Here is a 15,878-nt window from a genome sequence, read left to right as displayed (position 1 = left end):
TTCACAGCTTTGAGGATGATGAAACCACAACGAAGAAACGGTGCATTCAATCATCAATTTTAAGTGTTTGGAACATATCAATAATGTAGATATACAGACAGAAGACATATCGTCCATTTACGGCAGCTGTATGATGCCATGAGACAATAAAACACCTTAAAATCTTTCTGTAATGATAATATCAAATGTTGATTATGACATCTAAGATCTCTAAAATATTCTTCAATCAGATACAGTAGATGATTGAAAAGGCCGTTTACTTGCTATTAATTTGCATGCTTTTATGCCAGACACGATACTCAAACCCCGACCTGTACTGTAACTGCTTTACATGTTGGTCATTTGTCTTGTCTCTCTGCTTCTTTGCCTCTTCATAATAGTTCAATATTGCAAAATGCTTTCTGCAGATAGTGGCACTGCCTCTTTAAATCTGAATGAATGACAACAACACCTGACAAATCAATAACTGAGGCAGGTAGAAATATCTATCAACACAATCTACGTTTGACCAGTTAAAGTATCTACAAGAATCAGGAAAATACCCCAACAGACAACACACAACCACCACAAACAGCTTCTTTAAAACACGTAGACAAATCGCTCTTTACCAGCAGATCTAAACAACGGCTGAACTTCAACAGCACAAGCTGTGTGAGAACACATGTAATGATGCTGCCAGGCTGTATTCCTCTGTTATTATGTTGTCAATGGATCCATGAGGAATGTGAAACAAATATCCTTCAGTCTGCCCTCACCACAGGCCACCAGCCCAGCAGGCAGCATGTCAGAGCACATCTCATCCCAGATTATCTGCATGTGTGTGTGTGTGTGTGTGTATGTCTATATTTGCATGTGTGCCATTAAGATGTAAACCCCAGATAAGACAGAGGGGCCTCTGACAAGCCTCTGCGCTAATGTCTCAGTCATGTGAAGGCTCTTTGTTTTACCTGGAGCCAACAGGTGAGTCATAGCGAGGAGAGTAAAGGCAAATTATGGAGGATTTTACGATACGTGTGTGGGCTCTTCGGTATCGAGTCAAAAGTCGGAAGGCATGATGAGGCGCAAACAAACAAATTCTGATTAATTTCGCAATAAGAGGTTTTTATCGAGTGGTGAAAATATCAAGTCTGATGCAGTATTCACCTGTCTGTATGTACAAATTAAATCAGGCCTCTATTAGTAAGAGACATGGAGCAAAGTCCAAGCAAATGAGCTGAAGGTATTTTTAGTATTAATTTAGTTCTTTGTGTTACTGTATCTTCATTGCAGCTCAGCAGGGAAACACTATCCACGGCGGATTGACAATTCCTTTCAATTGGTCCTTAAATTGTTGCTCTTGTGGCTAAAATTTGCTGTTTCAGAACTAAAATATACTCGACATCCACCGTATGAACACGTCCACTGTTCATATTTCTTTCCAACATAACAATAACAATGGAACATTTGTACATCGGAAGGCTCTAAAGGTATGGAGGAGATAAATACGATTTAAACTTGCAATGGTTGGTCACTTGGGGCAGCACAACAAGCTGCAGACACACAAGTGTGTGTCTGAAGATGCTGCTGGCATCAGTTATATCAGAACCAGTGAGTAAAGAACCACACTGGAGTCGGCTGTCTGACTGGTTTCAGTAAGAGTTATATGTTTATATGGTTTGTTTATCTGATTGGTTGAAGTTCGCCTGTGATAAACATATGGACGGTTCGTCCAATCACCTTGCACATATTCAGACTTCTGGTGCAGTCGGGTACCAGCTCCTTGATTCTTTACCTGCTACATGCTCCATGTTCAGTGGCTAGTTGTTAACTTTGTCGGTGGTTTGGCACTGGGGAGGTCACGTAAAATGGTCTTATCAGAGCTTTTCCAGAGTAAACCAAAAGCTATGGGCTGTAAAACCAAAACAACGAGCTGAAAGACGCTAATGCGTTTTTAAAGAAAGGAAAACAACCTTCACTTGCAATCAAAAAAGTCATCGTTAACAGGTCAACAACTCAACTCAACTCAACTCAACTCAACTTTATTTATAAAGCCCTTTAAAAACAGCCGCAGCTGACACAAAGTGCTGTACATAAAATAGAACATGAAATAAGACATATAGAACAATATAAAAACAATAATAAACGATAAAACAATGTTAAAATAATATTAAAGCAAAAACAGAAACAGAGTCTCAAGTGCTGTTCTCTTTCACCTTGTGTACCATATGTTTCTGTTTTAATCGACAGATAGAAAACCTTGAAAATCTCCAAAAAGCGTTCTCTGTGTCAGTGTTAATATGAAAGCAGAGCCTCAGCGGAGCTCGCAGAGATCTGCCACCATGCTTCTGCTCTGTGTCTGCTCGGTTAGCGTTACCTTTCTCTGGCGGGCGGCTGGACAGTGCAGAGAAGGTGAGGTACATGACGTAACAGCTGATGATGGAGGCTTGCAAGAGTCCCGACCGAGGCTGCTCTGCAGGGACAGAGGAGGGAGAGTCAGGGTCATAAAAATCATTTACATTACTATAAATGGACAAACTGCAGTGAAGAAATATTTGAATCCAAAATAAACGAGTATTAGGTCAGAAAATGAACACAAAAAGTAAAACTGCTGATGAAGAGTTAGCTCGTAATTTTGAGTCATTTTCATTGTAAATCAGTCAAAACTGAACCCAAAGCTTTAATGAGTTAGTAATGTATAATATATCTTTCACCCTATAGCATGTTGGCCTGGAGAAAAACATGTAAATAGACAAAAAACAAGCGAATGAAAAACATCTTCACCAATCTGAGAACACGTGTTGCATTTAGACAAAATGTTTGCACAGAAACATGATGCACACGCGTGTCTGTGACGATGTTTTCTTAATTCGCTCATGTTTTGTCTATTTGCATGTGTTTTCTTAATCCGCAGTACATTGAAGAGCCACTGTGCTACTGACTATGTTGAAACCTGATGTTCACTTTGGGTATTTTTATGTCGTCAGAACAACTGCAGCTCTTCTACAGGACGCCCCAAACATGAGAAAATCTGTCTGCTAATGAAGACAATGTGATCTAATTAAAAAGATTTAGAACTTGAATGTGAGACTATTTCCCCAACTGTCGCTTCTTACATTGCATTCACTGGACACCTAATAAGGAAAGGTGCCACATTGGCCACTGCACTTCGTTAAAGTTGGAAAGATATTGGCAGATTCAAACTTCCAGGATCAATAACTCTTAAGTGAAACGTTGGTAAAACACAAAACATGCATATTTTCAACCGTAGTAAGGCAGACAATGAGCTACAACCTAATATTCATCAAAACAAGCCACACCATTAGTGTTTATGTGCAGCCGGCTGTGAGAGCAGCGTGCAGGGACCGAAAAAAAGATATTACAAAAATATTCAAAACCTTCACTATAATACAGTGCAGTGTCACCAAAATCACTACACACTTAATTGGTCTGCTACAGAATGGGGTTTTATAAACCGGGTTCGGGAATAAGGGCCACGCCTCGTACTCGTTCAATTTCCGTTCTCCATGTACTTAAGCACCCCCTCTTCCTTCCGCTCCTTCTTTGACGCCGCTGTCACATCCCACCCCCCCATACCCTCCTTCTCGCTTTGTCTCCCCTTTTCTCATCTCCATTCCCACACAGGAACCAGGGGCTCTAATCCTAGAGTCGCAGAGAGACGGTTCCCCCACCCAGAGTCTCCATCCCCCAGGTTCCTTCCAGGATCCCTCCGGTCAACCTCAGGACCACTCTGCCGATGGTCCCGCCTCATCCCTCCTTCCCTCCATCCCTCATCCCCCTCGCCTTTCCTCCCCTCACCCCTTCATCCCCCGCCCTAACATCCCTCATCCTCCGACCCCCATCCCTTCATCCCTCGAACCCTCTAACCCTTTCTTTTCCTAAACCCCCCCCTCAGCATCCCACCCACGCTTCCCGAACGTCACTTGTAATAAACATGCTCAAACTCCATCTGTACGGGCGTGGTCCTTGTTAGTGAATTACAGATTTTGTGTTTTAACAACGTTTCACTTAAGTTATTGATCCCAGAAGTGCCAATATCTTTCTAACTTTACCGAAGTGCAGTGGCCAATCCAGGGAATGCAGTGCGCTTCCCGAGCTTCCGAGGTCAAGAATGAATTCTGAACTTTAAATTCACCTCATGTTTAAAATAAACTGCGTCTTCGAGCTGAAACAAGTCTGACTTTTCTTCTTCTTGAGCAAGTTTTCATTTGCAGATTTTCTTTTACAGCCATGTACAGTTTATGAATGCAAAATCTAACCAGTATCTCAGGCAACACCTCGTACTGTACATGGAAATACTTGAATGAATGTCCGGAGTAACTTCCAGCTCTGTAAGCAGCTGTTTGTTTTAATCATAAAACCCAGACATGTGCAGGCAAAGCAGGCCTGAAGTCAGCATTCTGTTTTTAAAGGGAGAAACAGATAATATTACCTTACATCTAATTATTATTATCTGCAGCAACACCCGTCTCAACAGGGGGATGTTTGCATAGCTGGAGATGGACTAAGTGTTATTTCACAGCAGAAAATCGACGACAGACACGCTGTGTGTGTGTGTGTGTGTGTGTGTGTGTGTGTGTGTGTGTGTGTGTGTGTGTGTGTGTGTGTGTGTTTCATCGACTCACTCTGCTTCACGCACGGCGTCACGGCAATGAAGGACATGAGGCCGCACAGTGCCAGGTTAATCCACAGCAGGGCCTTGTTGAATTGGCAGGCGATGGGGTGTGTGTAGTACTTGTACATGAAGGTGAAGGCCATGGTGGCGATGGTGTAGAAGAAGAGGGTGGCACACAATACTGCCAGATACCAACGCTTGTTCTCTGCTGCTCCGGTCAACCTGAGAGCGACAAAGAGGACGGAGAAGGAGCTTCACATCCATCCTGCTCAAATGCTGCAAGATTTGGATTATTTGCTTGGATGAATGTTGTCATAAAAAGTCACAAAGTACAACTGATCTATGCCGATGTACTCGAGACCAGACTACTTTTAAAGGCCGTATCTTTACACGGTTTTGTCTCGGGAGAGGACTTTAGGATTTTAGTTCAAGACTGGTCAAGACCACAATTCTGATTTATTCAACTGTCTGGGAGAAGACATCAGTCAAATCTTCTGGAATAAAAACCACAAAGAGTTCAGCGTCTGAGAGAACACACAGCAGTTTGTAAATACTGCAAGGCGTCGCTTAATGAGGTGACTCAATGTAGCAATGAACATGAATATGAAGTACCTACGTATGCTATATACTCTCACTGGTCTTTGTCTTGGTCTTGTCTCTGTCTTGATACACTTCGGTCTTGGTCTTGACTTGGTCTCGGTTTAGTTGGTCCTGACTACAACACTGCAGTCAGGTTTTTCTCTTTCTCACTGTTTGTTCAACTTCCCTGTCACTGCGAAGGCAACAAGAGGATTTTATCTGTGTGTGTGTGTGTGTGTGTGTGTGTTTGCTTTGGAGAAGAGTCTAAATGAATAAATCCTCTTAGCCGTTGTAGCTACCGCTCTGCCATGTCATGGCAGAGTTCAAAAGGTGGCCGGGTGACTGACAGCACAACAGCAACAGCTGGACACTATAAATAACATCTGGGACGAGCTGGTTGTTAGGCGACGGGTGAATGAGGACGTGACGGAGAAGACGCAGAGAGGAGTAAACGCGAAGACAAACAAACAAAGCAATAAAGAAAGAATGAACAAGCAAGTAACAAGTGTCACTGCTGCTTCACCATCAGTGGCTCATTCATAAGCCAGGCGGCTACCAGCTGACTGGGAACGTCCAATCACGTTCAAGCAGGTGAACAGTGAGGCCATTTAACCTGAGACTGATACCTTCATGCCACAGCTCCCTCCAACATCCCAAACTCCTCCTGCTCTTTGGGCTTGTTGGCTTTTTAGAAAAAGATTACACCTGCAATGATTAGTTGATTTAAGTAATTAGTCAATTAATTGTTTGTTTTTCATTTTTTAAGGCAAAAAACTTCAAATAATTGTTTCTCAAATTTCCAAATGAGACATTTGAAGACGTCACCTGTGTGTTGTGGGTAATTAGAATGGCTGTTTTTCATTATTTTTAACATTTTATAGACAAAATGAAATATCTTTTAATTGAAAAATTGTTATCAAATCAATCTATGGTGATAATTCTTCAGTAATTCTTAATTTGAATGTTGTATGTATATGTAATGGGTTATCCCATTAGAATCATCAAATCTGATTGTAAAACCATTTGTTCTTTCTTTAAAGTGTCCTCGACTGAAGTGAATTAAAGAAAAGTATAATAAAATATATATATATATGAATATAATATATAATAATTACCATCCAGAGTCAAACTGCAACCAAGCAAACAATAACATAACTAAATGAAAGAGAAACATAGTTCCAGATGTGTGGACGGGCGGGACAGATGTGGCTGGAGTCTGTCTGTATGATTTACATAGCTCTGCTGGACAGAAGATGAATCCGTCATTACCGGTGTCGAAGAAGAAGAGACGCGCTCTTCTTCTCCAGATGTGAACCAGGCTGGAGTCTGAATGTATATACTGTATGTAGGAGGGACCTCGGATAACACGGTACTGTCCTGTGAGAACTGTGTCTCTGACATGTCAACACGAAAACAGACTAGAGGTAAAACATGCAACAGCTGGACACAAACGTCATACTTCACGGTTGGCACTACAAACTCTGCACCACCAGGACACGCTAACGGATTATTCAGTCTATGAAGTAAGTAGTACTTTCTAAAGATCAGTGGTTTGTCCACATCTAATTCAACAAGTTTGTAGGAAGCTATGAAAACATATGTACTAGTAACAGATCACATCGCACTCAGAGTTCCTTAATTATCTCCAGTTGTTTCATATCAAAGAGCTCCAACCATTTTGAAGGCAGTGACCCATTTAAGGACCAGTATGTTGGATTTAGTGCCATCTAGCTGTGTGGTAGCTGATTGCAATCCCCTTGCCTCAACCTCTAGCTCCAAGCATGAAGAAGAAACTATGGTGGCCACCAAAAAGTCCGATCTAGTGTTTAGTTTGTCCGTTACTGTAGAAACAAGTCTCAACATCAGTAAGCATAAGACAACAAAAAACATAACGATTCTTATTTTCAGGTGGTTATACACTAATGAAAACATTTAGTTATCAATATTATGTCACATTTCTGTAAGTAGAGCCCATTAAATCTTACACACTGGACCTGTAGGAGCCAAAACTCGAGTTGTATCTACTGAGCTGAGTCTAGTGTGGCTCCAATATTTTCCATTGACCGTTTTGTCTAGTTTAGTTACATTGTTACGTTATGCCAATTTAAGTTTGTTGTTATTCTTTCATTAATAAACATAAAACTTACTCAACGTGACGTTTCTTCTTTGGATTAAACCCGTCACAGCCTCTTTTTTAATGGATACAGCACCTTTTAAATTAAAGCGATGTCCACTTGGGACCTGTCTAGGCCTCAGCTAAAAGTTTCCCCTTTTTTCATGTGAATAACTTAGAGAGCTAAGAAGTATCCAGCAAATCACATGTGGGAGATTAGAATGAAGTCTGAAAAAATAAATATAATTTTGTGGATTAATGTTTTTCTTGTGAGTCCTTTTTAGATTTATCTTGTGGACAAAGACTGCTTTATGGCATCGTTGGAATTTTTTTAAATTTTTTTTGTATCAATGTGATTACATCAAGTAAAAAAGAAAAGGCCAAAAATACGTGGACACCCAAACATTACGCCCATATGTGATTATAAAATACGTCATTTTAAAACTATGTGCATTCTATTATTATAACAGCCTCCACACTGCTGGTTTCAGTCTTCCCGCCAGATGTTGGAAACCTGCAGAGATTTGCTCCCATCCAGCCACAGGAGCGGTAATGAGGGCCAACACTGGTGTTGGTAATATCTCACATCCCAAAGGTGTTGGATGGTATGGAGGTCAGAGCAGAGCGGACAAGTTCAGGGGGGGAAACACAAACTACTGCTGCGCACAAATGTATGTGGATGGATGTCTGTCCACTTACTTTTGGTCATATGACTCAAATATGCATATTTCTGATAGAAATGAGAAATGTCTTATATCATGATTTATACCCCTCATGCAATATATTACATATACATAAACTCTATCTAATAAAATATACATACATATACAATACTGTCATATATTATATGACCCTCTGACTCACCAGTTCTTGTTCCAGGTGTGTGCAAAAGCCGTGATGAGGATGAGTTGGATGAGGATGAAGGCAAATCCTCCCACCACACCAACATAATGCCAAGCTGAGAGACAGAGAGAGAGAGAGAGAGAGAGAAGGAGGAGGGGAGAAAAAGAAGAAGCATGATCCATATAGTTTGATTTATTTCAGGGAAGTTAGAGAGGAAAGGCAAACAGAGGGAAAGAAAAGCAACAGAGCAGGCCGTAAATCACCAAGCAGCTCTGATATCAGCCGTGTATCACCATCAGATTTATTGTTCCCAAACAAAGAGAAATTAAGCCGCCGTGATTTATGGTCCAATAATTCACACACAGGTTGAGTCAATGTGAGGCGTGTGTGTGTTCAGGAGAAGGTCTCTGCTGCCCTCTAGAAGGATGCAGAAGGAGGTGCACTAACATCATCATCATCATCGTCACGCTGCTGCAGGCTGACAGGGAAGAGTTTCTCACCATGGAGGAAGGACTCTGTTGGGATGAAGAAGGCAGCGGTGCACATCCCGAGCAGCGTGATCAACTTCAGGAACCAGAAGCTGGATCGACACACAGAGACAACACAGGGGAAATAAAAAAGATCATTCATTTTGTGCGATGTAATGTTTCTAAAAAGCTGCACATTGCTTTGGATGATCTCTGGTAATGTTTCTAAAAAGCTGCACATTGCTTTGGATGATCTCTGCTGTCAACAGGTTCCAGCCTCTATGTCTGGAATGTCGCCTTAGAAATTAAGATGGGTATCTTTTTATAGCAAACAAATGAATAATGAATTAATATCATCATTAAAAAATATATAAATAATAAAAATGCAATTATGACTTCCAAACTTTGTGTGTTGTAACCCGACAGCTCTTTTTTGACCACATTAGAACTTTTGAAGAAGTTTACAAATGTTTTTTCTCAACACACAGAAATAGCACGTAACACTTTAAAGGTACAACCTGTAATCTAACTTAAACAAAGAGGCAGCATCACCCGTCACTAAACAAATAAATCCATATTTTGTGATGCAAAAAGTTGAGAGAACGTTGGACTAACTGTGAGTATCGACTAAGAAATACATACATACATAACGACATACAGGCATAACTTTTCAGTGATGTACAGTATGTAGTCTGGCTCACAGGAAGTAGGGAATGGCTGTGGGAATAAGCCCATAAGAAATGTCCTCCATCTCATCTCCAATGCTATTCTGCAGGGACACTGTCGCAACATGCTGGCCTTTGTGCTTCCCAAGACAATCGGGATTGGTGGAAAGAAATGCAAACAAGCCAGCATACTAGAATGATACTGGGTTGGCTATCTGACACTATACTCTTAAAGACCAGACCAGAATGTCTGGTCTGGTCTTTAAGAGGATGTACAAGGTCTCAGCAGGACACTGGGTCAATCCCTGGCCCCCTATTACAGACCATTAAAACCTGTAACCTTTGCCAGAGACCCTGAAGCCTTTCACTGCGGCACCAGTGAGACTCTTGTTAGTAGATTTATACCCCAGAGGAGCAATCCAACCTGGCAAATCCTAATCTGAGCTACGTCACCGCCTCTAATCTACTGCGCTGCAATGGAAAGTGTGACAATAAAGAGCTTTAAATAGAACAGCGGGGGCCAGATCAGGTTAGCAGAGAGAGAAAACGCTTACAGACTGTGGTGAAGTATTTAAAGATAGACTTGATGTTCTCTAATGAGCGAACGTTAGGAGATGTTTGAGGTGAACTGACCCGTTGTGTATGAGCGCTCTGAAGTCCTGACTGGACTTCACGTCTATGAGGAAGATCGCCATCATCAGGTAGAAACAGGACGTGCCGAAGCAGACTCTGTAGACTGCAGAGTAGCCCACGAGCATCTCGCAGTGGCCTCCACCGTGTGCCTGGTCACACACCATGTTAAAGAAAGGCACCTGAAACACACACAGACACACACACCTTACCATGCATCCATGTATGTGTGCCTCTCTGTCTTTGCATCTCAGCTTGAACTGCAGAGCTGAACTTTAAGGCCTCTGGAGCATTTTCTGCTCCATGCATACTCCAGCTGTGTTCTTAGATAGTTATTTGTGTCATGACCTTTGTGCAGAATGATTACATAGGTCTTTTGTTCTGTCCTGGTAGACTTGACCAGTCTACGAACATGTCAGGGTACTCACATTTTCCCTGACGAGCTCGGAGACGGTGCGGGACAGCATGAGGCAGGAGACAGCACAGCTCATGATGTGGAAGAGGGTGTACATGACCCGCGTACTGGTGGAGGATTTGACCGGAGGACAGAAGGCACAGCACAGCGAGCAGGGAGCCGGTCCACAGCAACAACATATCTGAGGCGAGGAGAGGCAAAGAAATGTTGACGGTTCATGCAACTTAAGCTGAAGACTTTTGGAGGTCAGTGTGTCAGACAACTTAACTCTAACAGAGCGTTTGGCAGCGAGTTAGTTGGCGGCAGATGAGTGCAACAGCATCTCTCTGGTTCTGATTCTGCTAAACCTGCACGCACATCTGTCTGATGCTTCTGCAAACTCTGCAGATTACAGTCTGGAGGCCTGTCTGCAAGATCAGAGCCACAACATGATGTATGAGATGGGGGGAAATGGTTTCAGACAATCATTCTTGCAGCATGTAGTGAGAGTTTCTGGATGTGAATCCAGATATATTATAACTCATCACGTGCGAGTCATAATCTGATGGATAACGCAGAGAGGATTAACCAGCATATTCTCGCTCGGAGGGAAGACTGCAATAAAAATAGATCTTTAATCGTGTACAGTAGCTCAAAAATGATTTGATTCTGTAACAGATGAAACGTGATCAAAGGGACAGTTTGTCAAAAAAAAAAGTTGGCAGCTGACTGCTCACGCTGCTGCAACACATCAGAACATCCAGCAGCTCGTTGTTTGTGAGCCCAGATCTCAAAAATGTAGCAGGTTCACACACATGTATGACTTATCACACATTTAACATGTTTCTTCTGGTTTTATCGTACTTTTCTTGCCATTAAATAAAATTTCTTTCTTCTTGTTTTATATGTTTTCATTGTTGTACCTTTACTGTTACTTGCTTCGTGTGATCTATTTTCTGTAAATGTACTGTAGTTAGTAACACGAAGTTATCTTGTTGTTTTGGTGCATGACACATTAAGTTAAAAAAAATATATATATAAGGACGAAAAAAATCCAGCGCTAGAGCTGTAGTATGTAGTAGTACTGAAAAGAGCTGCACAGTGTGCAAGTATTTACCAGGCAGTGTGCAAACAAAGATTTCTTAAGACGTAGTATTCCAAAAGATGTTAAATAAAAGTATATTAGAAGCTGTCCGTTAATGCACCACATAGAGTCAGTGCACCTTACGTTCAGGTAACTTATAGGGTGTGGAGCGGAGGGTGAAAGTCAGTAACAGAGGCCTTGTTGATGAGGCATCATGAGGGTGTCATGACCCTGACCTCAGGTTTCATTTGGACTTCATAATAATAGTCTTACTACAGCCAGTGTCACCATATAACAGCATAACATCTGATGTGGACACATAAAGCGTAATAGTTTCTTTAATTTTGGTATGTTCATGAAATGTCTTGGAAAATGTCAAAGACATCTCACACAATGTCAACTTTGCATTAAAAGTGACATAACTTAGTGACAACAGTCATAAACATTCATAAAGACTTGTTCATGACAGGTGTCACGTCAGCCTTCAACAAAGAGAAGCACAATGACCTACTTTCATTCATGCAGGACTTAAAAAGATGAAATACATGACATTTTGTTGCATGCACAATGCTGACAAATGTTTAATTTGTATATTTTTTAACCTCACTGATGATTGAACCTTAAAGTTTAGAGATGCCCTCTATTTTACAGAAGTCCTGAGTCAAATCATTATCATATTTATCTCCCATTCATAGACTCTCTGGCTGAATGTACAAATACATTTTAATCCTACGTTTTACAGGACTGAACAAACCAGTTTTTGTGCTAAAAGTTTGCCACAATAAAAAAGCAGCCAGGTGTTTCATGGCTGCACTAACCACTGCACGTCTGTCTGTCTGTCTGTCTGTCTGTCTGTCTGTCTGTCTGTCTGTCTGTCTGTCTGTCATCTGGCCTAGTTGAAGGTTTATAATACAGGATTAATAGTCAGGGACTGAAGTTGTTGCAGCAAGCGAGCGGGCTCAGATCTGGTATAAACACAGAATAATCACCGTGATTAAAAAATAGCTACAAGTCCAAATAATACAGGCCAAACAGCAGAGGGGCTGGGTCTGGTGGGATGATAAAGTCTTGTGATACGGTCTTAATTGTGTTGGTTGGATTCAGAAATGTTATTATATGAGCTCCAGAAACACAGAGCAGGACTCACTCCAGGTGTTTGCGCGTGATTAGAGGATGTCCTGCATCTTTCCCAGACGCTAATCAGAGAGATAATCCTGCATAAATCACATAATGCACCAGTCATCTACCTTTACCTTTCACCATATACAGCAGGCACTTCAATATATATCAATATCGTATGATTTGTCATGTTTTAGTTATTGATTTTAAAAGTCAGTGTCTGTATATTTAATTTAAAATAACTCTGTAGTTTTGTAAAAAGTCAAACTTCTATTTCAATTTTGTTTTTATGTTTTGATTCTTCACCTCTTTATATTTAATGCCCCTAACATTGTCAATATTATAATTATTAGTGTCATCTTTTACATTGATTTTCAGTTTAAATGTATTCAGTTCGCATTCTGCCACAACACAATGTGACAGCTAATTACATAACTTTCATTTAATCACCTATAAAGAACTCCACGATCTGGCCCCACTATAAATGTATATTTATATGACTTATATGTCCCCTGACCTCCGTGAAACCTTTGAGGTCTACTGACCGAGACCTTCTGGTGGTCCTGAAATTTAGACTTAAAACCAAACGTGACCGACTGCCTGGACCCACCTTCCCCAAAACTATCAAACACACAGAGTCAGTCGATGACACGAGTAATAAATCACAAGGTAACAGCACTTCTCCTCGTTTCCCGTGATTCTCTTCTCGTTTTTTTTTAAAGACATCGTCATTACGCGACCTGACCGAGAGGAAGCAGGAAACATGTTTCCCAGAGAGGTACTTCTTGTTTTCTCTTTGTGATGAAGGTTTATCAAATTCATTTTAAAATGCAGCGTAACGTGGCTGTTAAAATAAACCAGCAGTTGTTTTTATCTTTTCATTCATTCATTCATTCCATCCCCCAGCTGCCGTGGCATCACATTTTTGGAAACCGCTGAGCTTTGACCTGATGATGGCACACTACATGGAAATTCACAGGATTACCAGAAGTTACTATAATTCATCCTGAGGGGGAACATGAAATTCATGTTCAAATACTTCAGTCAAAATCACATCAATCAAGTGTGAACGTCATGGTGGTGCTATAAGAAAGGGTACAATGTCATTAAGAGAATTTTGTCTGGTCCAAAGTGATGGACCCGCTGACTGACCATCCATCCCACCACACCACGAGTGCAGCCAGTGCAGCAACCCTGAAATATCTTCTTCATCTGAAGCTCCATAGTTGTCCAAAAAGACAAATCAGTGAGCCGCGCTGTTACACTGGCGGTTCTGCACAACAAGTACTTTAACTTTTGATACTTTTGGTCTATTTTTCTTCTACTTAAGTTAAAGTTTGAGAGCAGGACAAGGACTTTTACACTGTGTTACTGCTACTTTAACTTCTGAATACTTCTTCTGACGTTAATAAATATTAATGTACTGAGAAAAATACACTTTATCGTACAGTCAAGACTAAACTGACCCTGAATAAACTGCCTCCTGTGCTGCTGTCTGTCAGCTCTCACCTGATAGGCCACCATGTTGAGGAAGTAGTTGTAGACGCCGCTGCGGTTCATCCCCTGACTGGCCGACATTGTGCGTCTGAACTGCTTTTCCTCGGACACCGAGATCCTACATTTGGCCATGAACTTCCAGCAACTGCTTTCCTCAGAGTGCCTGCAAAGATGGCATCCTCACATCCTCAAGGAGGAAGCCAGAACACAACTTCCTCTTTCTTAACTGGCCTGTTTTAGAAAATAAAAAGTAAAACCCAGTAGTAGAAGTCCAGCAGGTTGTTCCCACACGCTCCCTATGCTGGATTAGCCGTAGATCTAGTTCTAGTGCTGGGCTCCCTGCAGCCGAGAGCCTCAGCATGAGCACCGGTTCAGCTGCTCTCAGTCCAGCCTCACTGGGGAATAACTTGTTTTTTTGCCCATATCCTGCCTGCTTTGGCTCTGCGGCTGTGTTGGGTGCTGCCAGAAAAGAGGGAGAGGTGGTGGCGAATGCCCGGTGCCCTCCCCCATCCTCCCCCTGTACTACCCGGTCAGATTAGGCAGAGAGTGTGTGAGGGGAGGAGGAGGACAAGGAGGAGGAGGAGGAGGAGGAGGTCGACAGGGACCATGTGTCAGTCCCATCTGTCCCTCCCATCCCTTCCCCCACCGCTGCACACACTCACAGTACGATGGGATTGGGTAATACTCATGTTTAATCCAGATTTACAAAATGAATCAATTACCCCTGATGTCTGACACCTCACAGCCTCCCACCCTACAGACCCCCTCCACAGAAGACCTCATCCAAGTCTGAGTCTGAGTGCGTCGCTCACGTAAAGAGACCACGTCCATAATCCTACCAAGTTATAATGACTGCATTACGACCCAGAAACAAGCGAAGTGGGACAGACTGGCCTGTGATGGAATCCACCGAGGTGCATTAGTTGATGTCCTCACAGCTTAATGACAATAAACAGGGTGATGGATTTTTTTTGGGGGTGGCTCTAATGGAAGCCCGAAAATGCATCAGACATAAAATAAAAGCTGGGATGAGGCTAATGTTTCAGCTTTCAAATGATTTGCACTTTTAATTCGCTGTCATCATCCGAGGTTACATCATGACAGTCGTCTTTTGCAAATCCTGAACGCTTTCCTGCTACTCTGGCAAGTTTGCAAATAGTTTCCTTGCTTGTATTTAGGTCTGTCTGTGTGACTTCTTCTATATATTTCTCATTCTTACTTTAAGTTTGTTCGGAGTCTGACATTAGGAGGACCAATCGACAAGATTTTATAGGATTTGTAAGTCAAATTGAACACTTTCCCTCATTTTATTTCTCACTTTACTTATTTAAACTCAAAGACTTTGCTGTATTTTTCTGTTTTGACCTTTATCTGCGCCAATAAAACTGAATAAATATGTTTTGAAAAACGGCTGAGGATGATATTAAAAGCTCAGGTATGATGAGATATGTCAATTCTATCATGATTCTTCAGTTAGATAATTAAATGTTACTTACGGCCACAAGTTATCTGAATTTGTGTGCAAATGCATAGTCTTTTCATCAGTGCACAAACTAAGTCTTTGACTGGACAAACCTGGTTATTAGTCTGTTAAAACACTGAATAACAGTGTTTGGGTGTTATTAGAGACTCAGCAGCAGCAGAAATACTCTGTACGGCACAGCAGCAGTGAAATGAAATGATGCGTCTGGTATCTGATAAAAAGCGCTGAGTGTATGAGGAGAGAGTCAGATTAGATTTGGGTTAGTGTCGAGGGCGGAGCGGCGGGATAATCCCGTTCGTGGTTCAGCCCTCCTCTCAGTCAGGATGACCTTCACCCGGCACAGACAGGACGTTAGAGGCTGAGAGACCGGCGTCGCTGAGCCAGAGACTGTC

General features: G+C 41.7%; 1 protein-coding gene across 1 annotated transcript in view; it reads right to left on the bottom strand.

Annotated features, from left to right (window-relative positions):
• The window catches only part of serinc4 (serine incorporator 4), a 19,917-nt gene extending 5,372 nt beyond the window's left edge, over nucleotides 1-14,545 (bottom strand). The window contains exons 1-7 of the mRNA XM_019257140.2: nucleotides 14,016-14,545; nucleotides 10,338-10,505; nucleotides 9,913-10,091; nucleotides 8,648-8,727; nucleotides 8,169-8,262; nucleotides 4,623-4,834; nucleotides 2,354-2,449 (exon numbers count right to left, since the gene is read on the bottom strand). Coding sequence (XP_019112685.2) covers nucleotides 2,354-2,449; nucleotides 4,623-4,834; nucleotides 8,169-8,262; nucleotides 8,648-8,727; nucleotides 9,913-10,091; nucleotides 10,338-10,505; nucleotides 14,016-14,135 — 949 coding nt within the window. The 5' untranslated portion in view covers nucleotides 14,136-14,545. The remainder of the gene's footprint in view (nucleotides 1-2,353; nucleotides 2,450-4,622; nucleotides 4,835-8,168; nucleotides 8,263-8,647; nucleotides 8,728-9,912; nucleotides 10,092-10,337; nucleotides 10,506-14,015) is intronic.
• Nucleotides 14,546-15,878: the final 1,333 nt, after the last annotated feature.

Source organism: Larimichthys crocea, chromosome VIII (genome assembly GCF_000972845.2).
Source record: "Larimichthys crocea isolate SSNF chromosome VIII, L_crocea_2.0, whole genome shotgun sequence".
Lineage (NCBI taxonomy): Eukaryota > Metazoa > Chordata > Actinopteri > Sciaenidae > Larimichthys > Larimichthys crocea.
Note: the sequence above shows the minus strand (reverse complement) of the source record. Positions and strands in the feature narration are given on the sequence as shown.